Genomic DNA, 25,691 nt, shown 5'->3' on the forward strand with positions numbered 1-25,691 from the left:
TCAACAAAACTTCTGTCGACAAAGAGCATCTAGACTACATTCAGTTCTGTCGACAAAGCAAGCTGCTTTGTCGACAAAACCCTGTAGTCTAGACACAACCCTACATGCAATAACACCTTCTGTCGACAGAACTCTGTCGACAGAAGGTGTTATGCCTCATAAAATGAGGTTTACCAGCGTCGACAAAACTGCTGAGTTCTGCTCTGAGGCAGCGGTAGTGTAGACGCAGGTATAGTTTTGTCGACAAAAGTTCACTTTTGTCGACAAAACTCTGTAGTCTAGACACACCCTCAGTTTAGACTGAAAGTAATTACAATTGGGATTATCTCTTATTATGTCTATGTATAAAGCCAAGCACTATGGATCCCAATAGGTACTACTGTAATACAATATATAATATTTATTGTATATACCATGTAGTTCATTTTTAATGGAGGTGAACCAGTATGTTCAGTTACAAATATATCCTGGCCAATGTACAGAGCCACATGTACATCCATGGTATCCATGATACCAAACTGTTTAGGATAGTCAAGACAGAAGCAGACTGTGAGGGACTCCAAAAAGATCTCACCAAACTGAGTGATTGGGCAACAAAATGGCAAATTAAATTTAATGTGGGTAAGTGTAAAGTAATGCACATTGGGAAAAATAATCCCAACTATACGTACAGTATGATGGGGGCTAATTTGGCTATGACAAATCAGGAAAGAGATATTGAAGTCATTGTGGATAGTTCTCTGAAAACTTCCACATAGTGTGCAACTAAAATGATTAGGGGTTTAGAACGGGTCTCATATGAAGAAAGGTTAAAACGACTGGGACTTTTTAGTTTAGAAAAGAGGAGACTGAGAGGGGATATAATAGAGGTATGTAAAATCATGAGTGGTGTGGAGAAAGTGAATAAGGAAAAGTTATTTATTAGTTCCCATGATAGAAGAATTAGAGGACACCAAATTAAGTTAATGGGTAGCAGGTTTAAAACTAATAAAAGAAAGTTCTTCTTCACACAGCCTGAAGTCAACCTGTGGAACTCCTTGCCAGAGGAGGCTGTGAAGGCTAGGACTATAACAGAGTTTAAAGAGAAGTTAGATAATTTCATGGAGGTTAGGCCCATAAAAGGTCTGCCAGAGAGTCTTTGTGATCTTAGCCATGATCTTATTAAGAGGCAAAACCACTCTGGTAGGGGTATTAGGCTGAAGAATGTCAACTATCGGGTCAGAGACCTCCAACACCCACTATGCCTGCACCCCCAGGCTCTGTGCCAGTCGGCAAAGGAGGTCCTGGTGTAACCTGGAGTCCACAGAAGGCATCGCCAGGAGACCCCCCCCACCCCCCCACCCTAGGCCTCGTCTGGGGATGAGGACCAACATAGTCCAGGTCACAGGCCATCAGGAGTGGAAAGAAGGAACTTAGGGGGTGAAGGGCCAGCAGGGGTATATATTAGCCAATACAGCAACACAATTCTAGGGGGCTCCCCTGCTGGCCCAGCGGGTACTGCTAAGGGAAAAACTTTTTTCGACATGTGCATGCAGCACACACACACCTACATGGAATAGACATGAGCAGTCACTCAAAAGAGAACTCGTATCCTATAGCACACTGTTACAACCTACCCTTGACAAATCATCACCACTATCCATGTCACAAAACCATACATCAGCTTCACACACAGCTGTGTGGCTAATTCAGAGAGGCAAGTTTCCTGCTGTACCATCTGAATTGCCTTGCCTACACATCACAGAATTTAACTCACTCTAACTTGAGACAGACCAATGTGTCAAGTCAACAAGATCTGATGAGAGCCCAAACTTTTCAATTAATTGAAAAACATTTAATCATTCACTACATTTTGGTGCTGAACAGCATATGGTACTAAAATACAGTACAAAGAAAGATGTTCTTGGGGGTTTTGCAGCTAGGCAATAAAAAAGCAAGTACTAGAGAAGTACTAAGAAAGCTTGATTTTATGAGATTTCCAGTACAGTGGGGTCTGCATCATGAAGAACTTGCAGCAGATACAGCCAACATTTTTCCCATCTGAAAGGAGTATTTTGGGGGAAGGGAGAAATGGCTTTTCAAATGATATACATCAGGAGCTGCAGAGATGTGCTTGCAGTTGGCTGCTTCTGGGAGCAGCATGGGGTCATGGCATGCAGGCAGCCTGAGCCCTGCTGCGCTGCCTGTGGTAAGCACTGGGGATGTTAGATAGTGTCTAACCGAATAGTCGTGTAACCACATCAAATTTTAGCAGTTACACAACTATTTGATAGTCCCTGGGGGGGGGGGGTCTGGAAGCCAGTACGCTCCAGTCTCTCTACCGAGCCGCCCTCAGCCACCCTGTGCTGCTGCCTCTTTATCAGAAGCAACAACGCAGGGTGGCAGATGAGAGCTGGTGCATGAGGGGAGCCAATTTAAAAACCAGCTCCCCATGCAGACTGGTTCCCGCCTTGTGCCCCACTCTGCTGCCTCTGTATCAGAGGCAGTGGCGCAGGGCAGCAGCCCCTGTCCATGGGGTGCCCATGGGATGCGGAGCAGCCTCAGTCCATGGTGCGCTTGGACCCCCCCCGTGGACAGGGGATGCTGCCAAGGACAGAGCGGCAGCAGCGTAGAGGAAGGGGGGCGGGCAGGTCCGCGGAGCTGGCTTCCTACTGGCACAGGTTCCCGCCTCATCCAACTTACTGCTCTGATATCGAGGTAGCAAGCCGGGTGGAGATGCGCGTGGTCAACGGGATTAACCAATAAAGCCTAGGTTTATGGATTGTGTAGTAGTCTACATATGGACATCCCTAATAAGAAACTCTGCAGGAATGTGCACCTTGCACCCTCCTCCTGCATCCCTGCCCCAGCTTTGCTAGCACCCACTCCTGCAACCCCAACACTCTGCCCCAGCCCAGAGTCCCCTCATGTACTCAAACTCCCTTCCAGGGCTTGCACCTCTCACCCCCTCCTGCACCCAAACCCCTTGGCCCAGGCTCAGAGCCCACACCCCCTTACCAAACTCCAACCCACTGTCCCAGCCCAGCAAAAGTGACTGCCCTTAAATTTAAAGTTATTTTGAATGTAAGAAAGTTGGAGACCACTGCTCTAGACTATATCTACTATATATTTGAGAGAGTAAGTCTGTCTGCTGTTCAAGAACTCCTCCTAAACAGTAAGAGCTAAGTCCACCATATTCAGTATGCAGCTTCCTCAAATCATAACTTAAACCAAAGTGTTTAGTTGTGCCTGGAAAATGAGATGTACCTGGAAAGGAATTACTTCTCATAACACCATAACAAACCCCGAGAATTACCAGGCAGGTGAAAGAGGCTGGCTTGGGGTGCTCCCCCTCCAGGACTGCTCCAGCCCCAAGCACCCTTTGGGGGCTGAAGCTCTTCCCTCAATTCATACAGAAACATTGCTGACTGTTCCCTTTCATCAGGGAGCCAAGGGTAAGTGCACAATTTGCTGCACTCCTCACTCTGGCTGCGAAGCGCAGTGGGCAAACAAACCTGGACCTGCCCAAGTCAGGGGAACATTCACACCTCCCCCAGCTCTGCCCACAAGAGCTGCAGTGGCCAAGTACATCTTCTAGTATGTTATAAAGGTGAGATAGGTTCATTTCATTTGCAAAGGGTGCTGACTCCCCCTGCTGGCTGCCTAACCTGAACTTTTGTCTCTGAAAGTGCTATTTCCCTGATTACACAGAAATGGTAAGACATCTGATAAGAGTCCTGCATGGACCTGCATATTATTTCCCACAATCACACCTGTCAAGGCTATGCAAGTTTGACTTCAAGTCCTCTCAACCCCATCTGCAGATTTTTGATTGTTTATCAGTCTGATCACCTCAGACTCATTTGCTCCTCTGTTATATTGAAGAAGCTGAGCCTTCTATAAGTACACTGTCAGATATGTTTGTGATTTCTTTCCATCCTTTCCCTCTTCTTTAATCTCTGTATCTCACACTGGAAATGATATGCATTACCACCATTCAGCCTCTGCTAACAGCTCAAGATGTCAGGAGTAAAAGTCTGGCCAGGACTGGCTATAGAAGAAGGGCAGTGTACTATGGTGGACCCTTTTAGCAAGTCACTGGCACATGATTTCTGAGACTATACAAGATCCTCAGTAATAGTTGGGTGTCAGTCATCTTCTGCTGTAGATTCAAGTACAGCCTGTGCTCCTTGCTCACTTTATACAGTATATAATTTTAGTGGTATAAATTAGATGCTCTCATATCCCGCACATTGCATATCTTATTTTGATTTTATTTCAAAATAGGATATTTCGAAATCTGGCGCATCTACATGATGCCAAATTTTGAAATAAAGCGCTATTTTGAACCATCTCTTATTCCTCGTGCAACGAGGTTTACAGGGATGGTGAAAGCGCATGTCTGTTATTTTGAAAAAACAGGCGCACTCCTTGGACATGGGGTAGCTATTTCAGGATACCTCTAGTATCCCGAAATAGCTTTGCAGTGTAGACGTACCTTGGGTCTCCCAGTGCATGCCCTAGCCACTGGCATATGTAGTCATCCTCTCTCTGGCAAAAAGCATGCCTCCTTGCTCTGGTAAATCCAACAAAAAGTTTTGGAGTACCCAGGACCAAGGAAAAGGTTTTCAAGCAAAACAACTTACTTTCACTTTCAAATTACTCCAACCCAAGGCAGAAGGGCAATTATTGAAGATGAGCATGTAAACTCACTGTTGAGTCTGAGCCAAACAGGAGATTACAGCCCCACCTATAACCGTTGGGGACAGCTAAGTTATTCAGAACATGAAAAAATACTATCTTGCCATAACAGCATGACAACCCATGCAACACCACTGTATCTACTACTGATTAAATGCTGCTCAGGTTTAATGGTAGCTACCAAAAATTCTACTGCAATTAATATGCCTGTGTAACAGTTATGGTCCTTAATTACTTTACAAAAGCACTGTTGCTGACTGGGTAAGAATTTATTTCACAACTTTGGGTAATTTCTTCAGGAACTCTCCACAGCTTGAAGGGATCATAGAAATTCTGTTAAGATGTAAAGCAACCCTCCTTTTCCTCAAACTTCACCTGACAGCATACCAACTTCCCACAGTCACTCCTGAAGAAATCAGTTTAGAGAAGATAGGAACCAAAGTGGGAGACCAAATCTCCTGATCTTGGGACTCTAGGCTCAATGGTTATACAAACAAAGAACCCGATCCAACTCCCACTAAAGTCAATGGTAGTGTTGCCATTTAAAATACTGAAACAGTATTAGGCCCAAAAAAGGAAGTGCTGGAGTTGTCAACAGCGCTATTGGGTGGCAGTGCTGAGGCAAATAGTGTTGTCTTGCCTCTCTTCCATGATGCTAAACCAGACTGATCAGAATCCAATGACTGCTCAACACAGCGAGGAAGGGAGAATCCATAACTTTGTGCCTCACCAGTACAGATTGTTTTCGAAAAGTTGGGATGGGTTGCATTCCTCCTATGTAACTGAAGTTACAGAAACTCCTGACAAACATTAAGCAGATGTAGTAAATTTAAGGAGAAAATAGAATAGATGCTGAACAAGTGAGCCTGCTCCAAATACAGCATATGAAAATAAGGATTCCTGCACATTTGAAAATGACAATTGTAGACAGCCCTCCTTAATTACAGTTTGGGGTGACATTTCAGATGAATGTCAAGATGAATGTTCATATACAAATATTAGTTTTCAGTGCATTTGTATTTGTTAAATAATTAACAGCTGTATAAGCTCTACTTAATACTTTTAGCATGTATGAAACTAATGCAATTTTACAAATATACACCTATGTTTTTCCTCCACATTGTGTATATGGAGCTTTCTCTACAAGAACTATGAATTTCTGTGGGCTAGCTTTGATCACTTTTAACACTGGCAACACCAAATGAACCACTGACCAACTGTGTGGTATCAGTTTAAGAAAAGGGAAAATTGTGGATCCACTTATAATCACAATTGCTTGCAAATCATCTCCACAATTGATTTCTGTTAGTGTGTCTTGATCTCAATAGCATAAAAACAAAAGCTACTCCCGTCCTCTGCAAACTGCCCTTTAAATTAATAATACACGTGCTTTACCCAGTTGTTCAGGAATCTACATATCTGTCTTTACATAACTGCCAAGATGGAGGACAGTCTCTTTCCAGAATCCTTCCATCTCGACATTGATCCATGTTAACCAGAGCTGATCCTGCTGACGCTAGAGAAGGTGGAGTTTCTTTCCTACCTTGAAGCTTTCACTTATCAGTTGAATGTGTTGTATCTTTCTTGCCTCCTGTGGATCTAAGGAAGGACAGTTCTAATCTTCTTGAAAGGCTAGTTTGCTTTAATGATGCGGACAGAGAAGTGGGTGATGGATGCTTATTGCCTCCAAATTTCCCTGCCATGGAAGTCTGCTAACACTTTGCATTTGATGCAGTTCTTAAAAGATCTCCTGATACAGTATTACTTGTTCCACTGAATGGGTAAAAAGTGGGGCTTAACTTCATGGAATCTCAATGCTATGAATAAATGTCAAATGACAGCTGGAATTGATGCATGCAGTAGAAAACCACTGCCCCACAGGAGGCATAAAATGACTGAGGGTAGAATAAAACAAATCAAGATGCCAGATGAGATAAATAAACACAGCAACTTGATGGAATTGCTGTATGTTTGCATTTCAAAGATGCCCATAGTAATGCACATCAAGGGCAGCTGAATGTAAGAGGAAGACCCAAAGAACCATTAGGATCTTAAGAGCAGGAACCACCTCTGAAAGCAGGGCTATGGAGGTTGAACGAATCTGCTCTAAAAACAGACTTTCCATAATACAGCCAACAGCATGGGTAGCATTGCTGCTGATCCTGTACGAATATAAAACTAAAACAGTATTTTAGTCCATAGGTGCCACCTACAGGCAGTACCACATTTCCTTTTCTCTTGCTCTGAATGTGATTGAATGCATTTAATATTTAGCATTCTCTTATGCTTAAATTGATTCCCAGCTTCCCCTGAAACTAGTACAAAAGAAAACCGGGTATAAGGCTTCATCTGTGAACCTTTCTGCATTTTAATAGACGATAAGCAGCAAGAAAAAAAGTCTACTACAATTATACTTTGTAGATATGTACTTTGTAGATGACACCCTGTGGCAATGAGCTTCAGTCTACTCAGATGGTATAAGAGCCTTTTATCAGTTTTGGATTCTCTGCCTTTGTTTTCTTCAAACTTAATTATGAATTTATACTTCTAGTCTTGTCATCTGACCCTTCCTTAAAAACACACTCATTTTAGGCCGAGAACTTAGCAGTACTATGAGATCAATGGTAGTATGCATGTGAACAAGAATTTGAATGTTTGTGGAAGGATTGCTCCAATCCTAATCAATGGAAAATCTCCCACTGACTTCAGTGGAAGAAGGAATAAGCCCTGTAAACTTGGACAAGTCACTCTATATCTTCCTTTCTTTCATTGCCTTATTTTTCTACTCAACAAAATGTAAGCAATTTATATTGTAAAGTAGATTAAGATATTTAAAGGTACAATTAAAAATTAATCAAATCCTAGTCCTCAATCCTGCAAACACTTATCTGTTTAACTATATGATTAGTTCCATAATGCTTATAGTTAAACATGCGCATATTTGCAGGATTGGGATTTCTGACTAGTATAATAGAGGCAAGGAGCATCTTTGGTTTTCCGTACTGTACACTGTCAAACACACTGACACTAAATTAGTCAATAATATGAGAAGAATTTAGGATTTAGATCTAGAAATTAGAATATATAATCTGATGTAGTTTTTATAACTATCTATAAGAAATATTTATGTTGAGTAAGTAATTCAATGTTACAGCTTGTTTTTTTAAAACAATGTTAAATAAACCATAAACTGGCAGCAAAAGTTGCAATCTAGGTATTTAAACTATGAGTTCGGACACTACCTGAGCCACCAACTTAGTCTGCCTATAGACAAGTCTCATTTTCTGTCTTACAAATGTAACTGAAAATTTAGACTATACAGGACCTTGCTAAAAACTCTACTTTTGCATCTGAGTATCCCAAACTGTAGGACTGCAGGGTTTTTTTTTATTATAAAACACTGTTGTAATATGTAGTGCTCAGGATGCTCTGTATTTCTGTTGAAAGGAGCAGTTTTATTAGTTGTGACTAGATATCTGGAAAAGTAGTGTGTATTCTATAACTGTCAGGGAAGGGAAGAAGTATTTCCCACATCTTATGTTGCATGCCCAGCACAGCAGCTGTAAGTGATGGAATTGCGTCTGATGATTCAGTGCATCTCCATTCCCACTGAAAACAGAAGTGCTACAGCTAGGTTATGTTTGTGGATGTACTGCAAACAGAGAAACATATGCTTTTGACACATCATTGCTTTGTTTGGCCATATAGTATATCTATCTAGTTCAAAAGACTTAAAAATACCAAAAGCTAGGATGGGTTTGAAGAGTGGACCAGTTCTGTGCTGAGTAGGGTGCTCTAGAGACCGTAAGTGCCTCCCACAAGATTATTGTTCCTCCTTTCCCTCAAACTTTGTTTGCATATTTATTAGCTTTTTTCAGTTCAGTAGCTCCCTTTAAAAAAGATTATAATTGAAGCCTAACCTAGATTATAAAGGCCACAATGAAACAAATGTACTTACCTCCTCCTGTAAAGAATGTTGACGTCTACTGATAAGCACTAAAAGAGCAAGGTAATATTCCCAGACACCTTACCCAGCACTTGTAAACTTTGCTACCAAGAGCATTTGCAAAAGCATCCATTGATTTTCTTGGGTGCCCAATGAGAGTCACTGTGGCTATTTTTCCAAAGATGCTGAACTGCTACAGTGGAAGCTGAGTTCAGTGATATGCAGTACTGAGCACCTTTTTGTGAAAAACAAAAACAAAAAAGAACACCCCATGCTACCTAAGTGCCTTAAAGCTAGGCACTTGAAATTTGGAAATCTAAAAAGCAATTTGGAAAATTTAGGCTTAACCTTCACCATGCTTACCTTACATGGATGTTGTGAGTTTACTGCTATTTGTACAGTAAGGTGAGAACTCCATTAAAAAAATTACATTGTAACTAGCAAAATTCTAAGCAAATGGCAAGGATTTCATACACCTGGACACCAAGCCACCCTCATTCTCCCACTGGTGGTACCTTTTCTAAGTCATCAGTGAGAAAACAGCAGGGAAACTGCCACTGCCAATTTACTGCCTATCTTGTGAATGGAGGATTTCAGTCTGCAAGGCTGTCTAACGCTTTACATGGAAGTACTTCAACCTTAATGATAAAATAATATTTGTAAGATATTTCAATGTTTTTGGAGCTGATATGGGGATATTTTATACTCTCTACAGAGAGCACATGTTAAATGCACATTAAATGTCTATTTCGATTCTGATGTGGGGTTTGTAGGGATTAATAATGCCAAGATTAACTACTATTTACATTTTTAAACAAAATATTTAAAAAAAACTTCACTATTTACCTGCCTAATTCTGGATTAACACAGCCTACAGCTGTCTGCATCAGGAGGCTTTTAAGCTAGCTGGTGGAACAACAGCTGCACTTCTGATTTATCTGAGAAATACCTACCAGACCACTTAGGTTTCCTCTGCAATGCCTGAGTAGTATCAGATTGTTTCTCCTCTCTATATTTGCCTAGCACCCTACTTACCTGTTTCTCCTCCCCCGGGTCCACCCACTCATCTATAATCATGGAAGCATTCTTTCCCTAAAGTTTAATGGGCTAAATACAGCAATCCTCTTAAGGATTCAAAAGGGATGAATGTCCCAGTGGTGTGACAAACACAAAGATGGATTACAACAATATGCTGCTTCTTGCTCTGGTTTCAGTAGTTGTGCATTTAGGATTTAAATCAACAATGAATTCAATGAGTCATTCCACTAATTTCAATAGCTGAATCCAGCATTTTGTCATTTTAAAAATATTTATAAACAAGTCGCTCCCTCCAAACTCTGCTCTTGGGAGCTAATCATGATCTACACAAAAGCCACAACCTGGAAAGATTAGGGCAAACAAAGAGGTCTGATACAAACATGGGGCAGGAATGAGAGGGAAAGGTAACAAGCATGGAATCCAAGAGTAGCCAATTTAAAATGCACATGGTTAAAAGAAAAATAATTTATTTTTAGGAGAAGGCTGTAAATCTTCAATGGAAAGGGAGTTTAACTCAGAGAGTCCACCAGAATAAAAGCACTACTGCCTGCTGACTTACAATGAAACAAATCAAGACAAGAACTCACAAGTGGAGTTTATGAGTGTAGACTACTGTGAGAAAGACTATGTATGGGTATGAACTTTTTTGACATGTTCAGTAAGTAGCCCCAACATCTTCTGCATCTGACATTCTGTATTTAATCCATTATTAGAACTGGCTTCCCGTATATCCACAGCTTTTTGCATTCAGTTAAAATAATTATTTCATTTCATTTTATGTAATGGTAATTACTTCCTTCACTTGAAAAATATTGTTTTATAAGTCATGCACAAAATAGGACAAATATCATTATCCTACAGGGAAACTAATATATGGAGCTGTGAAGGGACTTACACAAGGTCAACATGAGAGGCAAGAACACAACCCAGGTAACCTGAGTCAAAGTTCTGTACCTTTTCCCCTGAGTAACTGCAGCAAACCTTCCCTCGTGCTGTAGAAATCCAGATTCCCATCTTGTTTCAGATTAGTTTGCTGACACTGCAAATAATTAGACAATTAATCCAGCTTGGTTGTTTCACAAGAACATCATCTCAGTTGTCAATAGAAGTATTCCAGGGACCAGACTGTTACATGTGGTCAATTATTGAATCTGAACCTGAACAAGTGACTTGAGAGGGTAGATCTATCAACCAACCCAGTGACCCATCCAGTCTTCAAAACAGCTGTATGTTGTTGTTCACTAGTCTGTAGTTAAGATATAACTCAGTGTAAATAGCAGAGCTACATCAGCAACATTTTAACACTTATCTTCATCCTGTGTTGCCAATAAAAGAAAGCTGCTGCTATTAATTGAAATCTCAACTCACAAAAAACACCAAACTAAAACCCCCTCACCACCAATTTTGCACTGTGCCAAGAAGTTAGTACGATTACCTACACCTCTTCTTGATGTCAAACAGCCACTATTTTATTAGGAGAAACACAATTCCACTGGCAGCCTTTCAGCATTCTGTTTCAAGGAGGCTCCTAGGGCTTGTTTACACTATCGCTTAAATCGATGTAACTTACGTCGCTCAGTAGGGTGAAAAAGCCACACAAGTGACTAAATTACATCAACTTCAAGCAGCATCCATATCATGCTATGTCGGTGGAAGATGCTCTCTCGTTGGCATTGTGTCTTCACCAGATGCACTACAGCAATGAAGTTGCATCAGTGCAGATGTGCTGATGTAGCGTGGTAGCACAGACTTGCCGCTATATTAAATAGTTACATTTCAATACAATATGACTTTTCAAGCACTAAAGTTGCCCGTACAGGGTAGTTCTTCCACTAGTGCAAGTGTAATCACTTTTTAAAAAAGTACTTAGTATAAAAGGCAGACACTATATCCCTATAAGGAGTGTCCGAGTCAGACTTGGTCCTTGGTATGTGGCACAGTCGACGAAAGGTTGGAGAGCGCAGTAGCAGGTTTTGTGAGAGTCCCATGAAGCTGGAGCATAACCAGTATAAAGCCATGGACTGCAGGGAAGACATGAACACAGCATTCAGCAACCCACAGGCAATAACACCACTGCAATTCCAGTAGATTTTCACAAACTACAATAACTGATAATTTCTTACTAAGAAACTCAACTCTCCTCTGTATTCACCCCTAGATAAGCAGCTAAGATTAAGCAACATTTCCATTACAAACCTCATTTTTCAGTTTATTAACTCTACTGTAAAACCATGACAAAATTTTAGGACCCAATGTTTTACATTCATTTTTACACTTCTTTCCTCTTTTAATCAAAATAAGCTTGAAAAAACAAACTGTATACAGACATCTCATAACCATTTCAAATGCACAACTGAACATGCAATTCATCAAGTAAAAATCTACTCAACCACTTTCAAGATTCTTTCATGGAAAATTGTGTAATTCTAAATTATAGGTTGTTCATATCTTACAGAAAAACTTTTTCTGCAATGTCCTCTATCTCTTATTATATAAGCAAGGTTAGCCTTTCAATTCACAAGTCCAACCCAAAAACAGACCAATTCCAGACATTTTCTAATACTCAACTTAAAAATAATGTTAGCAATAATGAGTTTTTGGGCTTGCTCTTTTTAATATGTGGCAAAATTACCAGAAAACAACTACTTTTAATTAAAGAAAACAACATATGGAGCATATACCATAATATGAGCACCATGTAAAAAACTCATTCATTTTAGTAAAAGTTTGCATAGTAACATTTAGATCAACCTACTGTCCACAGGCTGTTTAATAGAATAGTTTTTGTTGGATTCAAACAATGTCTTTAGAAAAACACACCAAATATTAAAATACCCATTCCACTAAGATTGATCTTGTTTCTTATTTTCTTTATCAACCTCTGTTCTTCAGTGACGCCATTCTTAATAACCATTTTGTGTTCTCCTTCTATGCAATCAACAACCCTCAGTTCCAGTGTTATTTCCAAAAGGTCAAAAAAACACTAGCCACATCACATTTGTTTCAGAGCAGTAGCAACGTTAATCAGTAACTATAAAAACAATGAGGAGTCCTATTGCGCCTTAGAGATTTATCAGATTTATTAGGTTATGAGCTTTCATGGGTAAAACCCACTTCATCAGATGAGTAAGAGTGGAAATTATAGAATCCGAGGTATATATACCAGCAAAAGAAGTTACCTGTAAATTGCAGAACCAGTGTTAATGAGGCTAATAAGGTCAGGGTGGATGTCTACTTTGCAGCATTTGATGTGGAGATGCAAGTATCGAAAGAGGGAAAATTGCCTTTGTAGCATTAACCAGTTAAGATCATTATTCAAGTCTAAGTGGACAATGTTGAATTTGTAAATGAACTCCAGTTCTGCTGTCTCCCTCTGTAATTGGGTAAGAAAGCTCTTTTGTAGAAGAATGGCTACTTGTAAATCCATTAATGAATGTTACAAAGACACACTCAAGGCCTCCCTGAGGTCGTTCGGAATTGATACAACCACCTGGGAATCGCTGGCACACAACCGCCCTACCTGGCACAGTCTCATCCACAAGGGATGCCAAGCTCTCGAAACAAGGCGCATCTCTGAAGCACAACACAATTGTGTGCTGCGCAAGTCCAAAGCTACCAGCACAACGACTGCAATGCCTACACGTCTGCCCGACATGTTCCAGGACATTTGGTGCCCGAATTGGCCTGATAAGTCATCTTCGGACACACTGTATCCAGTCTCAAAGCACTTAGTGGTGTTGAGGTCTTCGTCGACCACGATCGACGAATAACTAAGAATGAATGTCCAGTGAGGTTAAAATGTTCCCCTACAGGTCTGAGTGTGTTACTATTCCTGATGTCTGATTTGTGTCCATTTACCCTTTAGCAGAGACTGTCTGGTTTCGCCAATATACATGGCAAAGGGGTGTTTAACATTTGAAAATCAATTCCTTCCCTGGGTCTCCCAGCCTGTTTTTTCTATTTCTGTCTTATAGACTGTCAGATCATTGGAGTAGGTTACTTGTTATTGCATCTTATATAGTATAACATGTGTTGTGCTTGTAACAATCCACATAATTTAAGTAGACCCTAAAGGCTGCATCTAAAATAATGTAAGTGCAAAAAGAACCTTTCCCATATGAGTACTAAATGGTGACCTTTATAGTTTACAAATCCTGCACACATTACACTTTGAGTGAAATAGTCACTATTAAAATAGTATGAAGTATAATATTGACTATGGTTCACAATAGAAATCATGCACTTGAGCTGCACTTTTAGCATAATGAATGCAGTCTTGCCAACCCAGGTACAGATGAATGCAATCTCATATGATACACATGACTATGTTGTGTACTTACTGAAGGTACAGTTGCAGCAATAGGAATCATCAGTAATGACAGTCCTCGAATGAAATTGGTAACATACTTCTGGAACCTAGACAGTTCAAGTTTTCGCAAAGCAAAGATCTAAAGAGGCAAAAACATAACAATGAACATATCAGAAAGATTTCTTTTAAATACAAAGGAAATTAAACAAGCACATTCAATGTTACAATAAGTTTGATCCAGCCAAATATTCTGTTTTACAGCAAAGTTAAGAAACTGAAAAATATTCATAAACTCTCTTCTTTAATTTGTTTGGTTCCTCACAGTTAATAATCAATCTTTTTCTGGCTGGTTTTACATCAACACTAAGAGTCATCAATCTAAAACATTTTAAGATAACATTACTTCACAGAACAGTTTTTGCACATTGAATAAGTCTCCAACACCTCATCCTCAAACAGTCCTCTGAGAGACGGCTACTGTGAAGAGATGGATCGTAACCCCCTAACCTGCTTAATGAATAATTGAAAGGAAGCAGAATGTGTATAGGCAAACCTTGACTTTTATTTTGCAAGACTACCGTAATCCACATGGAAAAAACAAAACAGAACAAGAATGAAATCCAGACACATGAAGGCAATGAAAACTATATGACATCATTATTTCTGCAAAGTTTTGCAAAAGAGCAAGAACGTGGAGAATCAAGAATGCTCTACATGTTTTATTTTTAATATTCATAAACATTCTCATTCATATTCCAAAAGTTTCACTATATCAACAAGAATTTACAATGAGTCCTGGTGTAAATAGTAAGCTACTTTTTTTTTCTCCTTTCAATTGTTATTTTATTTTCTGTTTCATCCCGCACCTCACACAAAGAAAGAGCACAGCTTTGGAATTATCAAGGATGCAAAAAAAAAAAAAAAAAAAAAAAGACCACAGACTTGTGTGTATAGTGTCCTGATATCTGTGAACTTCTGTTGTATGTGTAGGATATATTCCTGCTTATGATGTAACAAACGTATAAAAAAAAGCTTAAGCTCAAAATTAGTTAAGAAGATGGTTATGTACCTTTCATAACTGGTGTTCTTCGAGATGTGTAGTTCATGTCCATTCCAATCTGGTATCTGTGTGCACACATGCACAGTAGCTGAAAGTGTTCTCCCCTAGCAGCTAGCCGTAGGGCTGATCCCAGTGCTCCCTGGAGCAGCACTGTTATGGCACCCTGCCAACCGCCCCCCTCCTCAGTTCCTTTTTATCATAGGGGAAGGAGAGTAGGTACTAGAAAGGACATGAATAACACACCTCGAAGAACACCAGTTACGAAAGGTACGTAACCATCTTTTCTTCTTCAAGCGCTTGTTCACGGGCATTTCAATCAGGCGACTCACAAGAGGATGTCTAGGAGGTGGGGTTGGAGTTCTGCACTGATTGGAACACTGCCTTCCCAAATGCTGCATCCTCTCTAGACTGCCTCGTGATTGCATAGTGTGAAACAAAGGCATGTATTGATGACTACGTTGCTACCCTGCAGATCTCCAGGATGGGGATCTGACCAAGAAAAGCAGTAAAGAAGCCTGGGCCCTAGTAGAGTGCATTGTGGGGGGTGGTGGTGGGGTATACCTGCAAGGCCATAATATTCCCCGAACCAGGACACTATCCATGAAGAGATTCATTGAAACGATACTGGCTGGCCCTTCATCTACTACAAACAGCTGTAGTGACTTTCTAAAAGGTTTCAGTCCATCAATGTAAAAGGCCAGCAACCTATGGACACCAAGAGAATGGAGAAATTGTTCTCTAGCACTAGAGAGTTTAGGGTAAAACACGGCAGAAAGATGTCCTGACACATGGAAACTTTAGTTATGAGATAAAAGATTTATCTGCCAAAATAGCTAATCTCTTTACAACCTGTTTTTAAAGTGAAGAATGTATTTTGTTTTACAGAACATGAGTTCTCAATGTTGAGACTGCATACTTTTCAAGAGTGGAAGGAAACTCTTTCCTAATAGATAAGGGATTTTTTAAAAATAATTCATCAGAACAGAACCAGAATGTATAAATCCAGAAGTTGCATGATACATGCTCATTGGAAAATCTGTTCAAATCATTGAGTGCTGAGGTGGATAAAGGGATCTCTATAGTCCCTTCCTAATACTGATGACTTCTACAATAGGTTCCACTCTCTCAATCCCTTTGGTTTCTTAATTTAACAACAACATTTTTTTCTCAATATTTTAAACTTATTTGTATGTGGTTTGCTTTTATCAAGTTTTCAGCTCATTTAGAATCATACCTTCTTTACCCACAATCATCACTTACAGTACACTAAAGATGGACCTAAATGAGAACTCTGTCTAACACCAAAAGAAAGATGCCAATAAGGATCATATTATTCACAAACCAAAATGTAACCTTTACAAATGGCAGTGAAAAATACTATAGGCTTATTAATGTATTCTCACAGGAATCACTCTGGAAAGAAGAGTAAACTTTTCTGAGGTTAACCCACATAAAAGTAATTTTTGAAATGCCATATTAGAATTTATCAGCAACCACAACGTGCAGGATCTGTACAACCTCAACTTTGAAACAATTACATATTTTTTCCTTTCTAAACCATGAATTAAGGTAATCAGAAGCTGTCATGGTATTTTCACACTTTGTAAAGTAATTGTGAATCAGTTCTAGCTTTAAAAAAAGAATTATAATTTTTACAATGGTCCAACATTCACAACCAACATACCTCCACTAATAGCAAATTGAGGAGCCCAAGTGAGATTGGCAAAATCCATGTAGTATCTGGTAAAGTAAGGTCTGTAAACCACAGGGTTCCGCCTGTTGACAGCTGTTCCTGAACTGCAAGGCCTATTTAAAATTGATACATATTTTCAGTACATCATTCTCTTCAAAGTCAGTCAAAATTACACATACTTTTTCTTTTAAATTGATTTTTCAAAAAAAACTTTTGTTATTTTGCTGTATTCCTTTTTTTTTTTTTTTTTTAACATTGTGTGTTTGTGCACACACATGTATCAACTGGAAAGCTCCTTCCCTGCCAGGCAATAGCAAAAGTCATAGTCAAGTCTTGCTCTCACTCACTATCAAACATGCATTTGGACATCTGAAAACTGTATCTATCTATAGACTGTGAAATGCCAAGACAAAATCCACTATATGATATAGAGGAGATACAGAATCAAAGAATTCCAAACAGCAGCTTTGAAAGAATGTTCTTATAATGCTTTAAATGTCTTATAATGCTCTTATAATGTTTAAAACACTGTTCTTATAATGCATCAGATGGAAATTCACTTTGCAAACACCAATTACTATAGGTTGAACCTCCGTAATCTGAGAGACTCTGGTCTGGCAAGACCACAGATATTGCTGGACCAGAGACCTCCAGAGGCAGAGTTTGCTAGCAGCTAGGAATGGAACAGACAGAGCTGCCAAAGCCTGTGGAGCAGCACAATCTATGAGGCCGGCAGGGCAACAGAAGCTGCAGAGCCAGCGGAGCTATATAGCTGGTGGGACCAGTGGAGCTGCAGGCAGCGGAGCCCAATGGCTGGGGAGAGGAGCCCAGAAGGGAGGCTGGTGTTCCTCTTCTCCCCCGACCTGGCACACTCCTTTGTCCGCGACCAATCAGGTCCAACCTGTAGTTTCTCTTTATGTATACAAGGATGTCCTTTTAAAAAAAGCATCCACAAGATTAAAAGTGAAGACAGTCTGTCCAACAAGACAAAGAAATGACTAATGAGAACTGCAGGCTGACAGGATTTGAGGCAAACAGATGATGAAAACTAACTTGTTCTGAACCTTCTGTCCCTAATGACAAATTTTTTTATAACAATAAAAAATTTCCTAATGACAGCTAAAGTGTATTGGGCTAAATGACTAGTTATTTAGCCCAATAATATTTAGAAATTTAAATAATGTCATGTGCCAGAAGAACAGGAGCATTACAATTATTTTAAAAATCTACCCACTGAAGTCTAAAAATCTTGCCCAGATGGGGGATGCTATTAAAGATAACTCATGCAGGAATCCGTAATGACCAAAAGTACTTTGTTAGACTTGGAACGCAAGATGTCAACATATTTGAATCAAAGTGAAAACATCAAATGTTGGGTTAAAGCTGCATATGATAATCTAGTTTTTAAACAGTCAAAACACCTATATTATGGAGAGGATAAAATAAAATACAGGTTGAAACACTCTAACTCAGAACTCTCTGCTTCAGAAACATCCGTCATCCCGAATTTTAGTTAGCCAGATGTCCACTTTCCATGGGTGTGGCCAAGTTTTCTACAATTCCATAAAGTTTGTTTAGAGCCACCAGTCCTAGTTCTCAGTGTTCTGTGCTATTATTCAGTTATAATTTACCCCCAAATATCCTCTAAAAGCCCAGTAAGCAGAAGAAGTGATGGTAATAATGCTAGACAATATTGACCTCCCGTGGTCCGGAAAATTCTCTGGTTCAGAACAGATGAGGTCCCGAGAGTGCCAGATTAGAGGGGTACAATCTGTACCATTTTGGTGAACAGATTTTAGTTCATCTAAATCTTAAAGATTTATAATAAAAAAAAAACGCAGAGTGTAATTTTGTGCATTCTGTTACACAAGTATTTTTACATGCTAAGTAGGACTTCTATAACTTTGACTTGCAAAGCACACAAAATAATTTAGTGCCCAAAGAGCATACTTAACACATTTTAAACCAGGGGTCAGCAACCTTTTCAAACCAAAGCATCAAACTACATCAAAATTCAGAACAAGAGGCCAACAAAGAGCCGTATAAGAATGCCCATTTGCATGACTGAAAATATACTTCATATTATTGATAATTAACATAATGATTAATAATAGCATAAAATCAACATTGTACTCACAGACTTTATTTAGTGGGATCTCTGCTGCTGCATTTCTTAACACATTTCTTTAAAGTTCACATCATAACTGGTCAAATCCCCCTTCATGCAGGCATTCAGGCTGTCTTCTATCAATCTTATGGCAAGGGGCTGAGGATGTGGGGGTATGAAGGGCTCACAGAAGTGGGTTCAGATGCATAATGGGCTCAGGGTTGGTGGTGGTGGGGGGGGGGGGATGCAGGAGTGTTATGATACTGAAGCCAGATGAGAGCTGGGCCCCAATTGGGGGCTTACTGGCCACGCTTCATTTTTAAATATAGTAAAATATTATGCCCAACACAAAAGGTTTCAACATTGTCTTTATTTATGACAGTAGGAAACTTTTTTAGGGTGGCGGTCAGTGACCCATGGAAAAGTCAGTCAGGAGTGGTATAGGGATGAAGGTGCAGGATCTGGATGGGAGATGGGGTATAGGAGGGGGTGAGGGTGCAGGAGAAAGGGGGTAAGGAGGTGGGGGTATCTGGCCAGGAGCTAAGGGGTCAGGATGTGAGGGGTCAGGGTGTGTGTGGATGGGGGCTAAGAGAGCAGGGGGTGGGGGTCTGAGCATGAGGGGGTGGAGAGCACTTACATGGTGCCTGCCACACTGTGTGAAAACAAGTAACACCCCATTTGCAGGGGAAGCCTCTAGGAAGTGTCTCGGGGGAAGGAAATGACGGTGCACCCACAGCATTTTTTGGTTCCTGGTTCCCCCATGCAGGGGGAAGGAAAATGCTGTCATGCCGGGTCATGTTTAGCTCCGCTTGTTCCCTGCATGCTGGATTTGGCGTGGAGGCTCACAGCATCCAACTCCTGTTCTGCACAGGAAGCTGGTGCTGATGTTCCAGTCTTGTGAAGGGGCCGTGAAGCTGCAGCACTAGCACAGGCTCCCTGCTGTGGAGGAATGGGGGAGGGAGTGCATTGGGGCTTCAGAAGAGCCATATCCAGTTCACGAGCCATAGGTTGCCAACCCCTGTTTTAAATTATTCCTAGAGCTCGAATACTAACATTGCTGTTAACTGATCATCCCAAGCATCCCACTTTGCTCTTTTAGCTCATAGTTGTACTATAGTGCTGTGTTCAAATACTTTTACAGGTACTATTGGCAAATGAACTTTATGAATGAAAAGAAAGGTTACTTTGTGTCTATGTATGCGCTGAATTACTGATCTACCAGAACAATTCTGTGTGAAAAGAAATACAGAAATAGGCCAGATATAGGCTTCTGGATTTCATGGACCGATAGCATAGCATATGACATGCCTAATCAAAAGTTGTACAAATACAGTATTATTCACAGGAGTCATTTAGCCATATTTGGGCTATTTTTCCAACAATCTTACATCTCAAACATAACTCAAATTCTACTTTTCAAACCAAACTATGTTTGGATAAATTGTAATTGGAGAAGTAGAATTTATCATAACAAACATATATTTTCAGTACACCTGTTCGGAATGATCACCTTCTGAGTCTGAGGCACCTACACTGCAGTTACGCAAAGCTATGGAAACAAACACCCACACTGGAATCTGTATCCACATCAGCAGACTAGCCTTGAAGGGGTGGCAGTTGTCTCGAACATACAGTTCTGAAACAATCCTTCCTAGATTCTTCCTGAAATGGAATCTAATTGAAAAACAAAACAAAACTCCTTGTAATATAAATAATAATCTGCAGGTTTCATATCACACACAGTTCATTTCAAATACTGCACAGGAGTACCAGGTGAATCAAATAAGACTAGGGAGATTTCTCTTTATAGCTTGAACAACAAGGAGTCCTGGGGCATCTTAAAGATTAACAGATTTATTTGGACATAAGTTTTTGGACACAAGCTTTGTCAGATGCTCATGCATCACCTGGCTGCCTCCTCACTCCCACATGCACCTCTCACACACTGGGGCACTACACTTCATACTCACCCCCAGCACTTTCAGAATGTCATGAATCCGCTGATGATTCTCACTCCATTCCCGCTCTTCCCCCGTTCCTCCCAGAGCTTGAACAGCTGTGAATCAGCAGATTTATGGCACTCCAAAAGTGCTAGGAGTGGAAGGAAGCCTTCAAACCTCTTTCTTTTTTGTGGATTTCCAATGTTAATTACTTCACCATCATGATTCCATGTTTGACATCTTATTCTGCGTGCTATATTTATGTGATTTAAAACCAGAAGTGCCTCAGTGTGCAAACCAGAGGCCAGATACTTATTCGTGTCAGATTTGTAGATTTATCAGATTTTTAGATACATATTGCCATCATCTTTATACATGACTCTTATTTTTAGATCAAGTGGATTTGTAAGGTACTGTAAGTATCTTACCTAGCAACTTTTTCAGACCAATCCAGTTGCTTCCCACGAATTGAAACTTCATAGCGAAGACGCTTAGCTAGGCTTTCTATTTCAGGCTGCAAATTTTCCAGCTAGCTAAAGAAAAGGAAGAAGTGATTATAGAGCAAAATGAAAGAATTCCATCTCCAACCAATCTCTCTACACTGTATCATCTTGCGTGCTGTAAAGTGAAATGCATGCAGCTCTGGGTGATTGTTGCCAGTAAAATGTTGGGCTTTTCAGAAACTTGTGAGAGAATGCCTAGGTATTTCTGACAAAACCAGCAAATGAAACATCAATCTTACCAGATGACATGCAACCAAACACTTGTACTTACATTTTTTATTACAACTCATTATAGGTTTTTATGCAAATAAAAGGTTCTGTACTAGGGATGTTAGATTACACTCAGCCTGGTCCAGAGAGTCAGGGCAGTAAACCATCCAAGACAGATGGCTATCCAGCCTCCTTTTGTAAACTTACAGTGAAGGAGCTTCTACAACCTTCCTAGGCAGATGATTCCATAGTCCTACTGTTCTTTCAGTGGTTGCAGAATCATACCTTATCAGGTTGTTCAAAGTATGGGTGAGGGGGTTCGATCACTTATTTTGTAAAAACAACTAAGTACAGAGTTCTGTAAAATCGTGCAATAAGGTAGCCATGTAATCACTAAAACACTTGCCTGTCCACACTGCCCTCCCGCTCTTGCGCAAGGAAATTTACAGTACGGCGTGGTAAGAGAGGGCTTCTTGAGCAAGCACTAAGCTCTTTTTTAACAGGTGTAAGTCCTCTTGCGCAGGAGCTCTTGCGCAAGAGGGCAGTGTGGATGCTCAGCAGGGATTTATTGCGCAAGAAAGCCCTATGGCTAAAATGGCCATCAGAGCTTTCTTGCACAAGAGAGCATCTACACTGCCATGGATGCTCTTGCGCAAAAGCACAGCTCACACATGGCAGTGTGGACCTTTTCTTGCGCAAGAAGTTCTTGCGCAAGAAGCCGCCAGTGTAGACACAGCCTTAGTGGCTACAGGTTTACATGTGCTGCAGGATCTGCAGTATAAAGCTTAGCATTATACTACAGAGAAGCCTCCCCAGGAATAGGAGCCATCAGCCCCTTACCACCCAGCTTGGGGAGAATGCCACAGTATACCCTCGGCCCTCCGTGGGCTGAGATGCTTTGCAGAGATGGCTGTAGGGTCAACTGGCTTTTAAGCTGGCTCCCCCCAGCACCAAAACCTGTCCCCCACCGTGCTACCTCTCAGACAGCCAGCAAGGAGGTGCCACAGAAAGCATATGGCAGGCAGGCGGGTCTGCTTCAGTCCCAGTTTGCACTGATTCCCACTGCAGGCACTTCTGGTTTTGAAAGCCCTCTGGTTTTGAAAGCCCTAGAGGGCTCTTGTACATTTCAAAACCAGAAGTGTCCACGGTGGGAACCAGTGAGAGCCAGGACTGAAGCAGACCCTGCTCATGCCATTTCCCCACTGTCTCTTTCAGAGTTGGGGGTGGTGGGGGGGAACCCCCTGCCCCATGCCTCTCTCTGATAGAGGTAGGGAGTGACTCCTTGAGATGCTACTTGATTACCTGATAAGTATTCGCTTATCAGATAGTTGACTAGTTGCTTATATCCCTAGTCCTGACTGAGTCAGCCAGACTGCTGTGAACATATGAGAAAAACTTTTAACTTAGCTCGGTAAATTAGGTTGATGTTAGATTTAAATTTGTTTTACTTTTTATTTCTTTGTAACCAATTCAGATTTTTACGTCTTATCACTTGTAATCACAATCTAGCTTTCTGTAATTAATAAATTGGTGTTATCTAAACCAGGGTGAGTTTGGATTGAAGTACATAGAAGCTCCATTTGAGATACGGTTTGTGTAAACCACTTTCCATTAATGAAATGGACTTTCTCTGAGCTAGCATTGACCAGAAAGAAAGAGCTGTGCAGTATGACACATCTCTAGGGACAAGTCTTGGACTAGGCATTTGCACGTGTCGCTGTGCAATATAATTCAGGAGTGGCTGGCTAGAAGCATGCACAATTCAGGTGTAAGTGATTTTGCACAGTAGACATGGTGTGTGAATAGTGGTTCTTCCAGGGGAGCAACATAAAAAGAATCCAAGGTCACAGAACTCAGGGGACACAACTGTTTTAACAGTCCAGATCAGTGTTTCTCAACCAGTGGTATGTATCCTTAGAGTACTCCGGAGAAGTCTGGAGGGGTACATCAACAACTGAAATTTGAAAAAAACCTGAATTTTTCTTTTTAGGTTTGACAGCGTTTTATTATTTTTGTACTTTTTACACCCCCCAATATCATTGCCTGCCCAGCTCCGATTAAGTTGTTTAAACAAGTGTGCTGCAATGGTAGAAATAAATGTGTGTCTGAACACTGTAGGTACTGGGGGTACTTACCCCTTTTTTTTTTTTTTGGAGAAAAGGGTATTAAAAAAAGGGGGGGGGGGTGAGAAACACTGGTCCAGATTATACCCTGAGGAATGTCACACATTCAAGAGTTTGCCATTAGTTCCTCCTGCTTGTGCTTTACTGGCTCCTTTCCTATCCCTTCTCATACACACACTCCCACCCCCAGCAGCTTCCCCCTCCGCCTTTAGTGTCTCTCCACAGTTCCTCAGCGCCCCATAACCTTACAAAGCCTCCTCCCTACGCCGGGACCCCCGGCTCTGCCCGCCCGCCCGAGGGGACGCATGTCTCAGGGGGCACAAGCTCAGCCCGCACGGCGACGGCAGCGGGACCAGAGCAGAAGCAGAAGGTGCAGGACGGGCTGAAGGCGCTAACGGGGGGGGGGGGGGGGGGGGGCGGGCTCGGGGAGGCGGGGTGCCGCGGGGGAGGGGTGGCTCGGGCCGTTGCAGGCTGACAGGCGCCGCCGCGAGGGAGGGGCGGGAAACGGGGCTCGCACCCACCTTGGCCAGGATGTAGCCCTGGTGCGCGGCCAGCGGCAGGGTCAGGCCGGTGCGCAGCGCGGCGCCGGCGCCCAGGATGCTGAGCCACCAGGGCAGCCCGGTGCCGGCCTGCAGCGCCACCAGCCCGCTCTCCGCCCAGTGCACGGGGGGCGACGCCGCCAGCGCCTCGTACCAGCCGCCCGGGCCCGCGCTGGGCAGCGAGGAGGCGGCGGCGGCGGCGCGTGATCCCCAGCCGGGCGACAGCAGCAGCCGCTCGCGGAGGGGCCTCTGCAGCCCCAGCGCCGCGCGCCGCCAGCACCACATGGCGGCAACGGGCACGGGCGCGCGCCGCGAGGCCGTTCAAACCGCCCTCTGCGCGCACGTGCAGCCAACGCCCGCCTTGTCCCCACCCGGAAAGAACGCGGCAGGAGCGCTTCCGGTGACCGCGGCCTGGAGCGTCGCTCCTCTTCCGCGCAGCCGCATGATGGATTTAGGGCAGGTCTCTCGCGACGTCACAGAGAGCGGGGGGGAGGAGGGAGAACAGGGCCGCAAGCGACGGCGGGGCGGGGCGGGGCTAGGCGAGACCGTGGCCGGAATGTGCCCGGGGGAGGCACTGAGCATGCGCGCAAGACCTGCGCATGCTCCCTCGGCTCTGTTGCAGCCTTGCTCCTGCCCCCGGCTTCTTACAGGGGCTGAGAAGGGGGCACGCGGGGAATATAAAAGCCCCGCCCCCCTGCTTGCAAACACTGGTGGCAAGTCGAAGTGGGGTCAGTCCCCCCCTTCCAGATTTTGCCCTTCAGCCCCTCCCCCAGCCCCGCCTCCAGCTGCTTACCCCGCCCTCCCCCCACACCTGGGTCTGGGGCTTAGGGGGGAATGGCACGTGGGGCCCGGATTCCTGTTGCAGCCCTGCTGGGGTGTAATCGTGTAGTTGATTAACCGCTAAGCAAACGCTTGTGGGTTAGTGCTAGGGGCTGCATCCATCCCACCTCCCCTCCCCACCGTGCATTTCTTAGCACGCTGGCCAGGTGCGGGACTTAGCCCTGCAGGGACTCTGCCTTTAGGTGTATTGGGAGCCAGGTGAGCAGGAAGCCTGGCTCAGTTCCAGCTTGTGCCAGGTCCGGTAGTTCAGACCTCCCCCACCCCCTGAGGCTGCTGCCACCCGGATATTAGAGGCAGCAGGTCTGTGAGGGAAGCTGGTTTTTAAGCTGGCACCGTGTGCTGTGGCAGGGGGCTCCTCAGGAGTGATGCCGGCGCACACTGCCTCCCTGCCTCACCCCCGGGGACTACAGAATAGTCACGTAACCAATAAGAATTCATTAGGTTACTCGACTATTCAATTAAGATGCCTAGTCTAATCACTACAGCTCCTCTTCCTGCTAGAGCCTACTAAGGGCATATCTACACTACCTATTGGATCCCCATACAGCGATCAGTCTAGGAGAGGTCAATTGATCACACTCTGACATTGACTCCGGTACTCCACCTGAACAGGAAGCATTGGCCCAGTCCATGGGAGCACCTGCACTCAACTCCCCAGAGGGAAGACACTGCAGCTAAGTAAACAAAGTACATGGACTTCAGC

The 25,691-nt window shown here is 42.5% G+C and overlaps 1 protein-coding gene across 3 annotated transcripts in view; it reads right to left on the reverse strand.

The window, feature by feature from the left end:
- The window catches only part of COX18 (cytochrome c oxidase assembly factor COX18), a 91,694-nt gene extending 67,181 nt beyond the window's left edge, over positions 1-24,513 (reverse strand). The window contains exons 1-6 of one of the 3 annotated variants that reach the window (XM_075929398.2): positions 24,131-24,513; positions 21,202-21,302; positions 20,344-20,507; positions 16,718-16,839; positions 14,005-14,112; positions 10,115-11,685 (exon numbers count right to left, since the gene is read on the reverse strand). In XM_075929398.2, coding sequence (XP_075785513.2) covers positions 11,512-11,685; positions 14,005-14,112; positions 16,718-16,839; positions 20,344-20,507; positions 21,202-21,302; positions 24,131-24,433 — 972 coding nt within the window. In that variant the 5' untranslated portion in view covers positions 24,434-24,513 and the 3' untranslated portion in view covers positions 10,115-11,511. Of the gene's footprint in view, positions 1-10,114; positions 11,686-11,729; positions 13,038-14,004; positions 14,113-16,717; positions 16,840-20,343; positions 20,508-21,201; positions 21,303-24,130 lie in introns of those variants that run through there. The other 2 variants (XM_075929395.2, XM_075929399.2) reach the window with 2 other exon arrangements.
- Between the last annotated feature and the right edge of the window lie 1,178 nt (positions 24,514-25,691).

Source organism: Pelodiscus sinensis, chromosome 4, assembly GCF_052426305.1.
Source record: "Pelodiscus sinensis isolate ZL-2025 chromosome 4, ASM5242630v1, whole genome shotgun sequence".
In the NCBI taxonomy this organism is placed as follows: Eukaryota; Metazoa; Chordata; order Testudines; family Trionychidae; genus Pelodiscus; species Pelodiscus sinensis.